This window comes from Strigops habroptila, chromosome Z, assembly GCF_004027225.2.
Source record: "Strigops habroptila isolate Jane chromosome Z, bStrHab1.2.pri, whole genome shotgun sequence".
NCBI lineage: Eukaryota > Metazoa > Chordata > Aves > Psittaciformes > Psittacidae > Strigops > Strigops habroptila.
This window is the reverse complement of record NC_044302.2, coordinates 68,493,649-68,508,923: the sequence shown is the minus strand read 5'-3', so window position 1 is coordinate 68,508,923 and position 15,275 is coordinate 68,493,649. Positions and strand designations below refer to the sequence as shown.

At 44.5% G+C, this 15,275-nt stretch overlaps 1 protein-coding gene across 6 annotated transcripts in view; it reads right to left on the bottom strand.

Annotated features, from left to right (window-relative positions):
* The window catches only part of FREM1 (FRAS1 related extracellular matrix 1), a 71,432-nt gene that overhangs the window by 55,128 nt on the left and 1,029 nt on the right, over positions 1–15,275 (bottom strand). For all 6 annotated transcript variants that reach the window (XR_003989193.1, XM_030470342.1, XM_030470343.1 and 3 more), the window contains exon 2: positions 2,029–2,529. Coding sequence is in view for 5 of the 6 variants with exons in the window: in XM_030470342.1 (XP_030326202.1) it covers positions 2,029–2,259 (231 nt within the window). In the remaining variant the exon portion in view is untranslated. The remainder of the gene's footprint in view (positions 1–2,028; positions 2,530–15,275) is intronic.

Here is a 15,275-nt window from a genome sequence, read left to right as displayed (position 1 = left end):
CTAATTACTGTCGAGCTTTGTTTTTTTCCACTTCAACTGCTTTTCAATTACAATTTATAATTAAATTGTCATACATTCCTAGTACATTACTCACTTTAATGGCAGTAAAAGAGATCAGATCAGAGACAATGTAGAATTTCCCGGTAGAAAGAGCGTGAGTGGCACAGGGCGGGCCAGACTCTGGCACCTTTTTTCAGGAATGGTGAAAGCTCATGCAGAGCTTTTCAGTGTTTGGCTCAAGATTTTGTCGTTTAAAACAGAAGCCCTCAACTTACAAATGCTGTCTTGTTCTTTTCCAGCAAGGAAATAAAATTTAAGATAACCACACTGCCTGTCTCGCTGGCAGTCTCCCTGGGGCACACTGCTGTGGTGTATCTCTGGCACTCCCACCTCCCCATGGCTGCGGAGAGAAGGAGGAGAAGGCACCTTTCCTAGCAGGATAGCACTCAGGCCAGGAGCCTTCCAGGGGAGGTATCCCAGGCATCACCAGCAGCCACAGCGCCCCTCCGGCCAGGCACCCCAGGGCCACGAGCCCATCAGAGCTCACCCCTCCTGCAGGGAGGCCTGCAGCCTCCAAGAGCCACACGCAGCTGTCTGGGCTCTCACTGGGGCTCTGGATGGGTGGACACTTAACACAGGTAGGGTTGGGAGTGGGGAAAGTCCCCAGGTCCCTAGGTATTTTGTAAAATAAGGCGTGTAAATACACGTCCTAGGGTCTCCAGAAAACTGCCTCTGACCGCTTGCTAGAAGCATGTCAGTTTACAAAGGACAAAGTGGCTTTTTCAAAATAGCTGGGTGCTGATGCATATAGATGCTGAGGCAGAAATCAAAAGCAACGTCACTTTCTCAGCCATGCAGCTTGCCTACCAAAGAGGTTTTCCGGCAATGAGTCTCTCTTTTGAGAGACCTGAGTCTCTCTTTTTCTCCTCATGGGCCAAACTAGACTGAGGAAGTGGAGCAGGGGGACTATGACCAGAGCCCTCGTGCTGACAGAGAGCAAGCCCTGGGTTAGTCTCAGCAGGCACACTGCACTGCTTGGAGACAGCCTCTAGAGAAGATCACACACTGCCCTGCTCATTGCCTTCTGTTTTCCCTAGCATGCCTCTGCTCCCTCTGATGCTAGTTCAGCTTGTCAGTTGTATGCAAAAATAATGTCAATGACCGAGCCAGAAGCTTTGAAAAATATGTTGAGACTGGTGCTCCTGCATCGGCCTTCACAGAGACCACCAGAAACCTCAGAGAGGATGTTTAAAACAATATACATATCCAAACATATAGGAGTGTATGCTGCATGGCACAACAGACAAATCTTTCTGAAAATAGGCAAAACCTCTTTGGTTATGATTCATTAAAACCATTCATCTTCTATCTCTACTGTCACATCTTCATGTCAATTACTTTTGGTTCCTTCCTGCTATGGCTCAGGTGGGGAGATTTGTAAGGCAAATGAGTAGCAGAATGGTGATATGTGACATACATTTATTTATTCCTACAATCTTCAAATTTTAACGGAAACAGTTGGGGATTTTTTCGTGTATTCACCATCTGCTAGCAATTTAGCTGTTGCAAAGCAAGCAACGGTGTACACAATGTGCTTATTGTATGTGACGATTTTTTTTTCTTAATTGCTCCCTAAGTAATGGCTGCGTGACTGAAATGCGAAATGCTCTAGCAGGCTACGCATTATCCGAGAGGCGCTGGTTACCCTCATGGTGGAAAAACAAGCAGCTTAGAGACTGGAGGATGCCTCCTAACTGAAAGGTTTGAAATACCCATTCTCTGCTTGTGAAAGGAGACTCTGACCAAACTCACCCTTAGGCACTCTTGTTACTGAAGTCAGCTTTTGGATTTCAGGGGCACAGTTCTCTGTCAGCTGGCTACTTTTAGAATAAGGCTGAATTTCACAACCATTCTGTTTCATGCCTTTTGGTCATTACCAGAAAAAAATCAATAAAGCAGCTCTTTCTAGTTTCTCCCACACCTGTGCACACATGGACACTCAGAGCAGCACACACAGAGCCCAAATACCTGTGGAGTTAGTTTCCCAACCCTCTGTGTTATTGGCTCATTGATCACCACTTCTACTTTGCAGGCGTCCTTCTCTCTGGGGATGGAAAACTTGAGATCATCTTCTGACAGGAAGACAGACTGTCCCTTCATCACTTTCACCCCAAGGTTAACACTAACAAAGGAGGAGGATACAACTCTTAGCAACATAGGCAGCAGTAGAAACAACCAGCTTTTCTCAATGGGCTTCATATTATGAGGGGAAGACAGTTCTTTTCCACCAGTGAAAATGTTCCAGAAATAGTCTTCTCTTTCTCCACCGTCAGATTTCCACCATATGATGAAGGACCAAAATGTTAGTCGCAGGTAACAATGTACCACATGTTTTCTATTAAGGGGCTCCCATTGACTGAAATTTGGACAGGAGCCTTTCAAAATATCCTTGGGTTTTTATAAAATTCATTGATCAAGCCTGACAAAATGATGAATGTGTCCTCAGAGTGCTTTTAAGGTTTGTTAATCCTGGGGAAAAAAAAAGAAAGAAAATTGATATAAGGCATTGAGCAACTATCGGGGGCAAGAAAAATAACCACACAAAAACTATCCATTTCTTACAATTGCAGTTCATTGCAGGCGGCAGCTTGAATTCACCTTTGAATACTATTAAGAGCACACATGCTCAGAAAATTAGCTATGTACCAATGAGACTCCCTCCTTCAACAGGTCAGGTCTCAATATGAATTCCAGGCACCTTTGATCCATATGCACATAATAAACACTTGCTATATAGGATCCTTTGTTATCAGACTTTTTTACGGCTGGACTCAGTAGATACTGATAAAAGGGTTTGAGCATCCAAATAATGTGAAAGTGGAGGAGTGGACAATTGTCCAGATTAAATATACCTGAAAATGGGATAACAGAAGAGTGGCTTTCTGTTAAATCCATTTTTTCTTTGCCATTGGATGTGTGGGGGAAAAGTTCAGATGAAAACACATGGCAGGTGCCTCTTTACTCTTCCTGCTATAACAAGTAACTATGCCAGGAAATCAACATAGAAACATATGAAGGCTGAGGTTTTATTTCTTCACACAAAAAAAGTAATCATTCTGAAGGCATTTCAGTGGAAAAAAGGAACAAAATTTAATACGGAAAAAAAATTAGAAAACTTCCTTATACCCTCTGTTCCAATTAATCTTCATCATTCATTTTTATAAACTTATAAGAAAAGCATAGTTCTGATATTGAACAAGTCCTATTGAAATCCTTATAAGACTCTAATTTCTACAGCCCTCCAAAGTAACTGAACCAATGTCCCAAAGAATAGGCAATGGTATTGATTTAATTAAATTTCATAAGATCTTAAGAATTTCAAGCTAGTAAAGCATCAACATTCCTTCAGTTTCTTGTAAATTTTTAGTACCCTGACCACTTGTTTGTACAGTCTGATTTAACCCCAGCCCTACCACCAACAGTGAGATTTCCTGAAAATGAATAAAAAAGCAAATCCATGTATCTCTGTATTTTCTTGATTATTGTTAACAGGTGTTTGCTCTGCTGTTTCTGGCAGGATGACCTTCTAAACAGCCTACAATTGTATACACATATCTGCCCAGTTTTACCTTTCAATGAAAAACAATCAGCAGTCAAGAATTTCTTTAAAAATATTTACTTCCTAAAGTAACACAAGACAGATCCACTCACTTCAGCTCAGACTCAAGATTGAAGACATTGGGACTAACATCTAACATTAGGTGTATGCTGACCATGTAGTCTGGGCCACAAATCTTAACTCTGATTTTCTAGCTTTTTACCTGAAAATATTCCAATTTTGGTCTAAAATTGCGCAGCCAGATCAGTCTGAACAAAATCTGAGAGGAAATGTAGAATTCCAGCCAGAGGAAAAGGAATGAAACTCATGTTTGAAAGTTTTTTAATGTGTTCCAGAAACAAATCAAAATCTCAATTCCTTTTAATATAGTTTACTTACACAGACAATATAGTTTACTTACACAGATCTTCTACCAAAATCCAGATATGTAAATGAGCCCAAAGTACTCGCTAATTTTTGTTTCTCTCTAGTGGGATGGTTATGCATAGCACTTCACTGAAATAAGCACACCTGAGACAGCAATCAACTTCCTAAAATTCACAGTTTTGAAACACAGCCTGAAATCCCATAAAGGACAACTTGGAAAGATGGGGAGGAAAACAGATTACACTTCAGCCTCAAGTGAGAATGTATGGTTTGCAGCGAGTCCTTTTAACCTGAATATTTGATTGGCATTTATCACATAGTGCATGGGTTGCTAACATTTATGAAATATAATCTGTGTTTCCTTAAAATACCAGCTGTAAAGCATGGAGACATGCTCTGAGCAAAAACCTTCTCTATTGTTGTGCCCTCTTCCTATTTCCTGCATCAAAAACCATGAAGCTAGGTCTAAGGGAAGTGAAATAACTTTCTTGGCATATGTCTCAAGAAGATGCTCTGCCTGCTGTCTCCCCTGACTTCAGACATGTCAGGATCCTCGGCCAGCAGGAAACTCCTGGCACAGGGACTGCAATGGATTTTAAATCCTTTGATTCCAGCCCCTGATGAACAAGCAATGCATGAGTAAGTCTCAGCTTGTTTCAGAGAAGACGCAGTTTCTGAACCCATAGAGGGGCTCAGATAAAAGAAAATAATTAGGAATTTTAGACTCTGACTAGAACCTGTCAAAGCACTAAGAGGCAGTCAATGACTCTGAAGCATAGACCCAGTGGTTTACAGTCATGACAATGCCAGTAACTTCATGCTCCATAATACCAGGTCAGGGCATTGACTTACAATGCAAAATGCCGTTATTTTGCGCTAAGTACTTTATGAGAAATGATAAAATTAAAGCCTGGGCAGTTCCGAATTTCCCCACTGCCACCTGGATAGCTACCACAAAAACACATTATAGTTCAGAGACTGCCTAATCACCAATTCAGAAATAGCACTGGTTGGGAAGTGTATTGCTCTCTTTTCACCTTACATATGTGCTTACAAGCTGTCTCTCTGCAGCTTGTAAGGCACTGCCAGAGGTGTTCATAGAGGGACATCTGCACCTTAGCTCTGACGTTTAGATCAGATTGATCGATCGAACCAGATCAAACAGATTAAACCAGACTGATCGATCTGTTTCTGGTGCCTGTCCTATAAATCCCAGCAACAGGTGCAGGTACAAACCTTGGGCACAGGTGTTGGTTTCTTTGCTGCATCAAGTACTAAGGGCAGAAAGGCTCTAAAAGGAGCAGGAGCATTTTGGCCTATTTTGTGGTGGTTGTGTGAGCCATTCTCTGCTACAGGTATTGGCCCCATGTTGTCACTGTGCATTACAGACTTGCTTTGACTGCTTTAGCTTGCGGGCACTACTCAAGCATTACTATACACATATTTGCCTCATATGTTCCAGCAATTGGCCCCTACTTGCCAGCTGCAGTGCTGCCTCCTTATGCAGGCAAGTGAAGATCTTCAGAAGTATAATTCCATTTTCTCAATCCAATCTCTTCTCCAATGATAGCAAAATGAAATCACAAGAGGCCATTTCAGCACATAATGTTAGTAAGATGAGAAGGGTTTGGAATTAATGCCGTAAGACTAGCATTCTCCCCTCTGTGTGAAGAAGGCCATTGCTCCAGCAAAGTTGCATGTGCACTACACGCTACTCATGCTGGTCCACAGTAACAGTGTGATGCTCTCCAGCAGCCCTACAACCACTGGTGGTGCTGCTGCCATATTTTGTGTCTGCTTTGGACTTCCTTACAGTCTCCTTACTTCTCTGCCCTTAATACCACAGCTATCCCGATTCATCTCTGCTATTCCTTGGAGTATCATCTGTGTATCCAGAATGAACAAATGATTGAGGCACTATTTAATTCCAAATGCACCACAGTATTTCAGATAGAGGCTTAATGAAATAATGGTGTTCATGAACAGCACAATAGGAGAATCAGTATTTTTAAACTAAGCTGTTTCCTCATTCACTTTCTAAAGGTCTGTCCATATGGAAAAACACCTGAGCCAGCTCCAGGTAAGATGTGTGCCTACAAGCTCACAGAAAGCTACCAGCTTTGGTCCCAGAAGTAAAACAGACATGTCAGTTCAGTCACATACCATATATTAGTTGTTATCCCTCAGTGGAGATGGAGCATATGGTTTACGAGGAAAGGCTGAGACAGCTGGGTTTGTTCAGCCTGAAGAAGAGAGGGTGTATTTCTGATTTTAGACATCTAACAGAAGAGTGCAGGGAGCCTGGAGGTACACAGCTGAGGGACAAGATACAACCCTCAAAACTGACATTAGACATTAGAAAAAAGTCACAATGGACATGGTTGGTAGAACAGGTTTCCCAGCAGAGCTGCGGAGTCTTCATCTCAGAGACATTTAAAAAACAATTTATCAGGGCCTGAGTATCTTGATGTAACTACAAGCTAGTAAAAGCTGGCTGTGCTGAGACCAAGGGGTAGGAGCAGTTATCTGCAGAGATCTTTTACACCCTAAATGATGTGATGACTTTAGTCTTAAACAACTGTGCCGTCTGGCCCTCTGGACCCAAGCTGATTACCTGATATATTTTTGCAGAATTATTTGAATTGCCGAGGTGAGTATCTCCAGAGAGGACGCCTTTAACACCGGAGCGGGGGGAAGCACAGCGTCCCGGAGCCTCAGTTCGGAGCGGCAAGAGCGACCGAGGGAGCCTCAAGTCCTCGACAGGACTTGCCCAGGAGCCGGCAGCTCAGCTGACGCGAGCAGCTGACTCACAGGAGGCGGCGCCAGGAGTGACGGCACCAGCCCTCAGTGGGTAAAAACCCATCCCAGGGAGCGCAGCGACAAGGGCGGGCAAACAGTGTGTGGCACGTCAGTCAGGGCGCGGCGTGGCGCGGCAGTTCGCGCAGGCGGGGCGAGCGGGATGGTGCGTACTCGCCTCAGGACCAGGGCCCGCCCTGGGAGCACTGCCCCGGCGGTGGCCAGCGTAGGCACCCAGATAGAGCCGATGAGAGGGGAGGCTGCGGCACAGACCTCGGAGTGTAGAGAGTGCCTCGGCTGGTCTCTTGAGGCGAGGGTGCACAATGGACAGGGCTGCACTCGGTGCGCCCTGGTGGAGGTCCTCCTGCAGCAGGTGGCTGAGCTGCGGGAGGCTGTTGGAGAGCTAAAAGATGCCAGGGAAGCTGAGAGGAAACTGGGCTGCTTGCTCCAGGCCCAGACTGTACAGAGGCCGCAAACGTCCAGCATTGCTCACATAGGAAAGGAGGAGGACAGCAACCCAGGAAGCTGGGAATTAGGTACGAGAAAAACTAACAAAAAAAGGAGGAAGAGGACAATTAACGACAAAGGGCTTCCTCCTAAATCTGATGTCCCCACCCAGAACCGCTTCGCAGTTCTGCAGGGGGCTAATGAGAGAGCACCCACCACACCTAATGAGCATCCTGCTGATGCACCAGTAAAGAGGATCACTACTGGTGCCTCCAGGAAAAAGAGGAGGGTCATAGCAGTAGGGGACTCTACTTTGAAAGGCACAGAGGCACTCATCTGCCGGCCTGATCCAGTCTCGAGGGAGGTGTGTTGCCTGCCAGGGGCTCGGATCAGGGATGTTGCTGAGAGGCTGCCTGGTCTAGTAAGTCCTGCTGACTATTACCCCCTTCTAGTGGTCCACGTGGGTGCTAGAGGTATAGATAGCAGTAGCCTGGAGAACATTAAGAAGGACTACAGAGCCCTGGGAGAGGTGGTTAGGGGCTCTGGAGCTCGGATAGTTTTTTCATCGATTCTCCAGGGCAAAGGGGAGGACCTTAAAAAAGCTGGGCGCATTTGGCAGGTTAATAAATGGTTAGAATGCTGGTGCCATAGTCAGGGGTTTGGCTATTTAGAACATGGGGCTCCATTTGGGAGGCCAGATCTACTGGAGGCTGGTGGAGCTGGTCTGACAAAGAAGGGGAAGAGCTGTTTTGGTAGGAGGCTTGCCAGGTTGGTCAAGAAAGCTTTAAACTAGATGTGTTGGGGGAGGGGAGCACTGATCCATCCCAACACTCCTGGTCAGTTGCCAGCACCTGTAATAAGTGCTTGGAGCAATGTAGAGATGTTCCAGCTGCCCCAGCCATTGAGTCGGCTGCATTTGGAGCTCAGCTAAGGTGCCTCTATACAAACGCCCGTAGTATGGGGAACAAGCAAGAGGAATTAGAGATGTGTGCAAGGCTACGGGAATATGATGTAATTGGTATCACAGAAACATGGTGGGATGGCTCCTATGACTGGAGTGTCGGAGTGGAAGGTTACAGGCTCTTTAGAAAAGACAGGCCAGGCAGACGGGGAGGGGGCGTTGCTATCTATGTCAGTGATAGGCTAGAGAGTATGGAACTCTGTCTGGGGACGGGTGATGAGGTAACAGAGTGTGTGTGGGTCAGAGTCAGAGGGAAAACAGCAACAGGGGACATTACGGTGGGGATCTGTTACAGACCACCTGATCAAGAGGACTCTGTGGATAAAGCGCTCTACAGACAGATAGGAGCAGCGTCACGCTCGCAGGCCCTTGTCCTCATGGGGGACTTCATCCTGACATCTGTTGGAGGGACGGTACGGCCCAGCACAAGCAATCCAGGAGGTTCCTCGATTGTGTGGAAGACAACTTCCTCTTTCAAGCAATAGAGGACCCGACAAGGAGAGGTGCCATGCTGGACCTCATGCTCACCAACAGGGAGGGACTGGTTGGAAATGTGACGCTCCAGGGCAGCCTTGGCTCTAGTGATCACGAGATGGTTGAGTTTGAGATCCTCAGGACAGTGAGAAGAGCATGCAGCAAGCTCACAGCCCTGGACTTCAAGAAAGCAGACTTTGGCCTCTTCAGGAACCTCCTTAGTAAGGTTTCATGGGATACAGTCCTAGAGGGCAGGGGGGCCCAAGACTGCTGGTCGATATTCAAGGATCACCTGCTACGTGCTCAAGAGTGTTGCATCCCAACTGGAAGAAAGTGCAGCAGGAGGGCCAGGAGACCTCCATGGATGGACAAGGAGCTGCTGAGGAAACTTAGAGGGGAAAAAAGAAGCTTATAGAAGGTGGAAGCGAGGACAGGTGGCCTGGGAAGAATATAGGAGCATTGCCCGGGAAGCTAGGGACCAGGTTAGGAAAGCTAAGGCCCAGCTAGAATTAAGTTTGGCAAGGGATGTAAAAGATAACAGGAAAGGATTCTATAGATACGTAGCAAATAAAAGACAGACTAGGGACAATGTGGGCCCTCTCCGGAAGCTATCAGGAGAACTGGCTACCATGGATTTGGAGAAGGCTGAGGTTTTTAATGACTTCTTTGCCTCAGTCTTCACCAGCAAATGCTCTGACCACACCACGAAAGTCTTGGAAAGCAAATGCTGGGACTGTGAAAATGAAGACCTTAGGCCCACTGTAGGAGAGGATCAGGTTCAAGACCATCTTAAGAACCTGAACGTGCACAAGTCCATGGGACCTGATGAAATCCATCCACGGGTCCTGACGGAGCTGGCAAATGAAGTTGCTAAACCACTGTCCATCATATTCGAAAAATCCTGGCAGTCAGGTGAAGTTCCCAATGACTGGAAGAAGGGTAATATAACCCCCATTTTCAAGAAGGGTAAGGTGGAAGACCCAGGGAACTACAGACCAGTCAGCCTCACTTCTGTGCCTGGCAAAATCTTGGAACAGTTTCTCTTGGAAAACATGCTACGGCACATGAAAAACAACGAGGTGGTTGGTGACAGCCAACATGGCTTCACTAAGGGGAAATCCTGCCTGACCAATTTGGTGGCCTTCTATGATGGAGCCACGGAACTGATGGACAGGGGCAGAGCAGTTGACATCATCTACCTGGACTTGTGCAAAGCGTTCGACGCTGTCCCGCACGACATCCTTGTCTCTAAATTGGAGAGACATCAATTTGATAGATGGACCACTCGGTGGATAAAAAACTGGCTCGATGGCCGCACGCAAAGAGTTGTGGTAAATGACTCGATGTCCAGTTGGAAACCTGTAACGAGTGGTGTCCCTCAGGGATCGGTGTTGGGACCGGTCCTGTTCAACATCTTTGTCGGCGACATGGACAGTGGGATTGAGTGCGCCCTCAGCAAGTTTGCTGACGACACCAAGCTGTGTGATTTGGTTGATACGCTGGAGGGAAGGGATGCCATCCAGAGGGACCTTGACACGCTTGTGAGGTGGGCCGATGCCAACCTTATGAAGTTTAACCAAGCCAAGTGTAAGGTCCTACACCTGGGTCAGGGCAATCCCAGGCACTGCTACAGGTTGGGCAGAGAAGAGATTCAGAGCAGCCCTGCAGAGAAGGACTTGGGGGTGTTGGTTGACGAGAAGCTTAACATGAGCCGGCTTCAGTGTGCACTTGCAGCCCAGAAAGCCAACCGTATCCTGGGCTGCATCAAAAGAAGCGTGACCAGCAGGTCGAAGGAGGTGATCCTGCCCCTCTACTCTGCTCTTGTGAGACCTCACTTGGAGTATTGTGTACAGTTCTGGTGTCCTCAACATAAAAAGGACATGGAGCTGTTGGAGCAAGTCCAGAGGAGGGCCACGAGGATGATAAGAGGGCTGGAGCACCTTGCGTATGAAGACAGGCAGAGAGAGTTGGGGCTGTTCAGCCTGGAGAAGAGAAGGCTGCATGGAGACCTCATAGCAGCCTTCCAGTATTTGAAGGGGGTCTATAAGGATGCTGGGGAAGGACTCTTCCTTAGGGACTGTAGTGGTAGGACAAGGGGTAATGGGTTCAAACAGGGGAAGTTTAGATAAGACATAAGGAAGAAGTTCTTTACAGTGAGGGTGGTGAAGCACTGGAATGGCTTGCCCAGGGAGGTTGTGGATGCTCCATCCCTGGCAGTGTTCAAGGCCAGGTTGGACAGAACCTTGGACCATGTGGTTTAGGGCAAGGTGTCCCTGCCCATGGCAGGGTGGTTGGAATTAGATGATCTTAAGGTCCTGTCCAACCCTTACTGTTCTATGATTCTAATACTGCATTGTGCCACACAAACTCTCCACTAATTCCCATGAGATCCAATACAAAACCAGACTGGTATAAAAATGTGACAACAATGAAAAAGACCTCCTTTCCCATAACTAGAGATTGACTGGCCAAGCTGACCCTGAGATCTGGGAGCTTGGAAAAGGAGTCCCAGAGACATGTCAAAGGCATAGTGCAAGGGAGACTTGGAAAGGGGAACTCTGTGGAGCTCCTCATCTGTTGGCAGACTGTTGCCCCCTCTGCAGATGAGCCCTGGGGAAAAGGCAGAGGGAGTGGGGGCCTCTGAAGAGGTGGTGAATGTGACTCTGTAGAGTTAACAGAGGGACAGACCAGAATGGGAACAATGTAGGGGAGGGTTACTGAGAACTTCAGATGTGGGTGGTTAAAGATTTCCTCCAAATGCCAAAAGAACTAGTTTTTCCTCAGGACTGCTGGTACAGATGTAAGAAATGATACAATGGCTAATTGCAAACATTAACATTCTCACTTCTTACCAAATACAACTGGTTTTCAAGATTCTTAAGGAAAAAAAAATAGAAAAAATAAGAGAAAAAACCAAAAAGGAACTAAAAGACTGCTGTAGAGTTATTTGACAATTTGACAAGTGTTCACTGGCGTCAGGAATCTGGAGAACTGCATTAAATCCTTAAGAGCACCCATGAAAAAATCTGAATCACTAGTGACCTTGAGCCAAGTCTCAATGACACCCAAAGTCTTCAATTGGATTTGGATGAGACCATAAGAGTTTCTCAGTGTGTGACAAAATCTCTGGTTGCCTGGGAGATTTCACAGAACAATTGAATCCAAAATTGCCCTCTTCTTTTGCCAAGCTTGAAGGGGATTATGGAAAATGATTGTTGTGGGCTGGGAGTTGGACTGATTTGTTTTAATGAACATCAGAAAAACTTTACAAGAAACAGAAAGAACATTGGATTTTTTTATTTCTTTTTTTGAGAGGATGGGATTAAAGAAAAAAAGAAAATAGCAGCCTTCCACGATTTCTAGGAAACAAGACCAATATTATTATAGCAATTAAAACTTAGCCCAGGGCAATGGAAGGATCCAGAGCTATTAAAGTAGGGGGCTGTCACTTCAGAATGTGCAATTAACACATGCACCCCTTGGATTGTTTGCTACCTAATGTTTTTTTTCTATGCACTACAAACAAGGATTACAGGTCACATAGAAACTTCAGCAAGGTATTTTCTGAGTTAAGGAATGGTAGATAACAGTTCTTTTTTGTTTTCTTTCTCGGTTTTGGTCTGAGAAGAGCAGTCTACAACAACATGTGGGTAGTGAAATGGCTTTCCCTAATCCACCCAGAGAATGACTCAAAAATAAAATGAAAACACCCCTAATAATGGAAACTGTAGGTGGTTGAAGAGAGTGTAGAGGATAGAGGAAATCCCCCAAGTCCATTTCATTTTAGATAGAAACTAATAATGGATAGAAAAGAAACTAGTGAAACTCAGCAAGCAGCCTCGGATTAGTCAGTGACCGCTGTGCTTGCGTTACAAGGACAAAATCATTAGCTTCACCTTGAGCCATAACTTTGGAGAGTGAAGAAAGAAACGACAGCATTGCATTCAGTAACTAACATGACAACACAAGGCTTCTAGCTCTGGACCTCCATGCTTTTCCACAATCTTTGCAAGCTATGGTCAGATCTCTTGCATGAAGTGCTAGATGAACTTGAGTTATGGCAGAGCAGCTCTACCAGAGATTGAATGCATCTCTGACCCCCAAGTGTGAGGTGTCAAAGTCCATAGAAAAGGAGCAATAAAAGCCTCCTGCACAGGGAATAGAAAGGTGAAGATGCAGAGATGAGGAACCTGTAACCAGCTGCCCAACAGTGACATTGTTTTATTACACCTTGAACTGTAAGGACTGACACTCTGCAAAACAATCATTGGGCAATGGTGGTGAAATGCAGTACCACTGACATTTTGCACCTCTCCGTAGTGTTACACATCTGCTCCTGTCCTCAGTAAGTTGTGTGTGGTAACACACAATGCTGCTCTACATGGAGGTACAGAGCAATGAAATGGCAAGGGACTTCCATCTCTGTCAGACTCCCTTTTACAGTAGAAACCTACCTGAAGCACAGCATGTGGTTTTAGTGAGTTTAGAATGATGTATTTATGCACTGCTGTTGACTGGATGGTTAACAGAGTGAGGGAGAAGGCTGAGGTTTGAGCTGATGAGCCTTGAGTGTAAAAGCAAAGGTTTTGATTTTTTTGAGATGGAAGGCTTTTCAGATTGTTCTTCACAAAAAAAAAGCTCACTGGGGGATGTGCTCCATCTCACAGTGCTAAACAAAAGAAGACTTGCAATCTGCTGCACATGTTACACAGAGGATTTTTTTGAATGCTTAAATTTTAACAGCTGGTGGATGGTATGGTTTACACTTTCCCACAAACACACTGGCTTGGTTCATCTCTTTGAGCCTTAGATACATGAAATTTAGATGCTCGTTTGAGGTTTTGCCAGGATTATTGTTATATTATGGGAGCAAAAAATGTGCCTCCAAAGAACATTTCCTTCCAGTCTATATAGCTATTTTAGGGAAAGAGGATAGATTTGGCCCAGACACAATATAGGTTTCCAAAGGAGAGGGCCTCACTGGGAGTTTGATGTCCCTACATACAAATCAAAAGTGATTTGAGGTTCTTCTGTGAAATATGTAGTTTACTTAGATGTGGTATGATTACCTTAAAATTATGTCTGATAAACAAGGATTATACACTAGAATAAATAGTTATACATGTCATCAAAATTAATCTAGATCCACTAAAAGAAACAAAACAAACCCATGTTTCCTCTTTAGTTAATAATTTTCATTTACATATGTACATCCTTACACATTCAGGATGCCTGCACAGTGCAGCTACAGCCATTCAGCTCATGTAATTGCATAATGGTTTTAGACAACATTTGTCAGAAAATCAAACATAAATCCAGCTACAGTTTATCTTCACAGACAGCTATTAGAGTTCTTTGAACTACTGTTGTAGACTTCAAAATTATAGCAACTAGAGACTGAAATAACACATTTATTAGGGAGTGTTTAACAACTTCCCAGATGTAGTCTTTTCATGGTTTTTTACCCAACTGCACAAAAGGTAGCTGGATCACGCTGAGGATCATGTGTTGCAAGGTGTGAAAGCATGAAGTTGTGCAAGGACACCCTAGCTGCAGTAACTGTAGCTCATATAGACATTAGCCTGAGATAGATTCATCTCGGTGCACAACTGGCTGCCACACAATCTCAAAAAATTAGAGGAGCAAAGTTAAAGTATTGATGACAAATTTATATGCTGAGTCTCCATTTATGTTCAACAGGTACAGTCAAGTGGATTGCACTTTTAATATGTCATTATTTGACTAGCATGTGCTATTTTACCATGATACTTTTACTACACATAGTTGTTGCCATCTAAATTCAATGATAGATTGATGAAATCAGTGACCATTTCTTTTCCCTTGTTGTACTGTAACTAATATTGTCATAGATTAATATTATCAAGACTACTTCAAGGACTGCAGAAAATAAATTTAATGAATGAACAGGTATGAGGTACTCTCATTTTAAAAAAATCAAGTCATTGTCCAGGGACATGTTTAATCATTTGTCCTTAGACTTGCCTAATTCTCCTGAGAGCAGGGGTCTATGCAGGTGAAAATATTCAAAGCCTAATGGTGTCCAGACCCAAACCACCTCAAAGCAATTTGCATGCAGTCATGTTGCATGCAAAACTATACCCTTTGGAAGAATCATGAAGAAAATGCTGGCAGGCATACAGCAGTAACAGCCGAGTAAGGCAAAAGAGATGAGACAACTTCTGCAGATGTGTGTGCTCTTTTACTGTTAAAGGAACTGGTGATCTACAGTGCCAGTGACTCCCACAGACACCAGGAAGCAACACAGGGCATGTCTAATACAGAGCCTCTCCAGACCATATTGTCATGTATAGAATTACATGTAATTTGTTTTTTTCTAGTATGCATAGTTATGTGTGCAGGCAAACTGCTAGTTTTCCACTAAAACGTAAAAAACGTCTGAAAGAAAAGCACAAATGATATGTGCAAAAAATTTAGAATAATGCCTTTCATTTCAAGTTGGTAATTAAAGCTATGTCACGAAACTTCTTTCAGGAGACTTAGACTGTGAACTGTACAGCAAACGTGTTTGGAGCTCCTCTAGCTTATACAGAATTATGAAGAATTCAATTCCAACTTTTACACATTCCAACT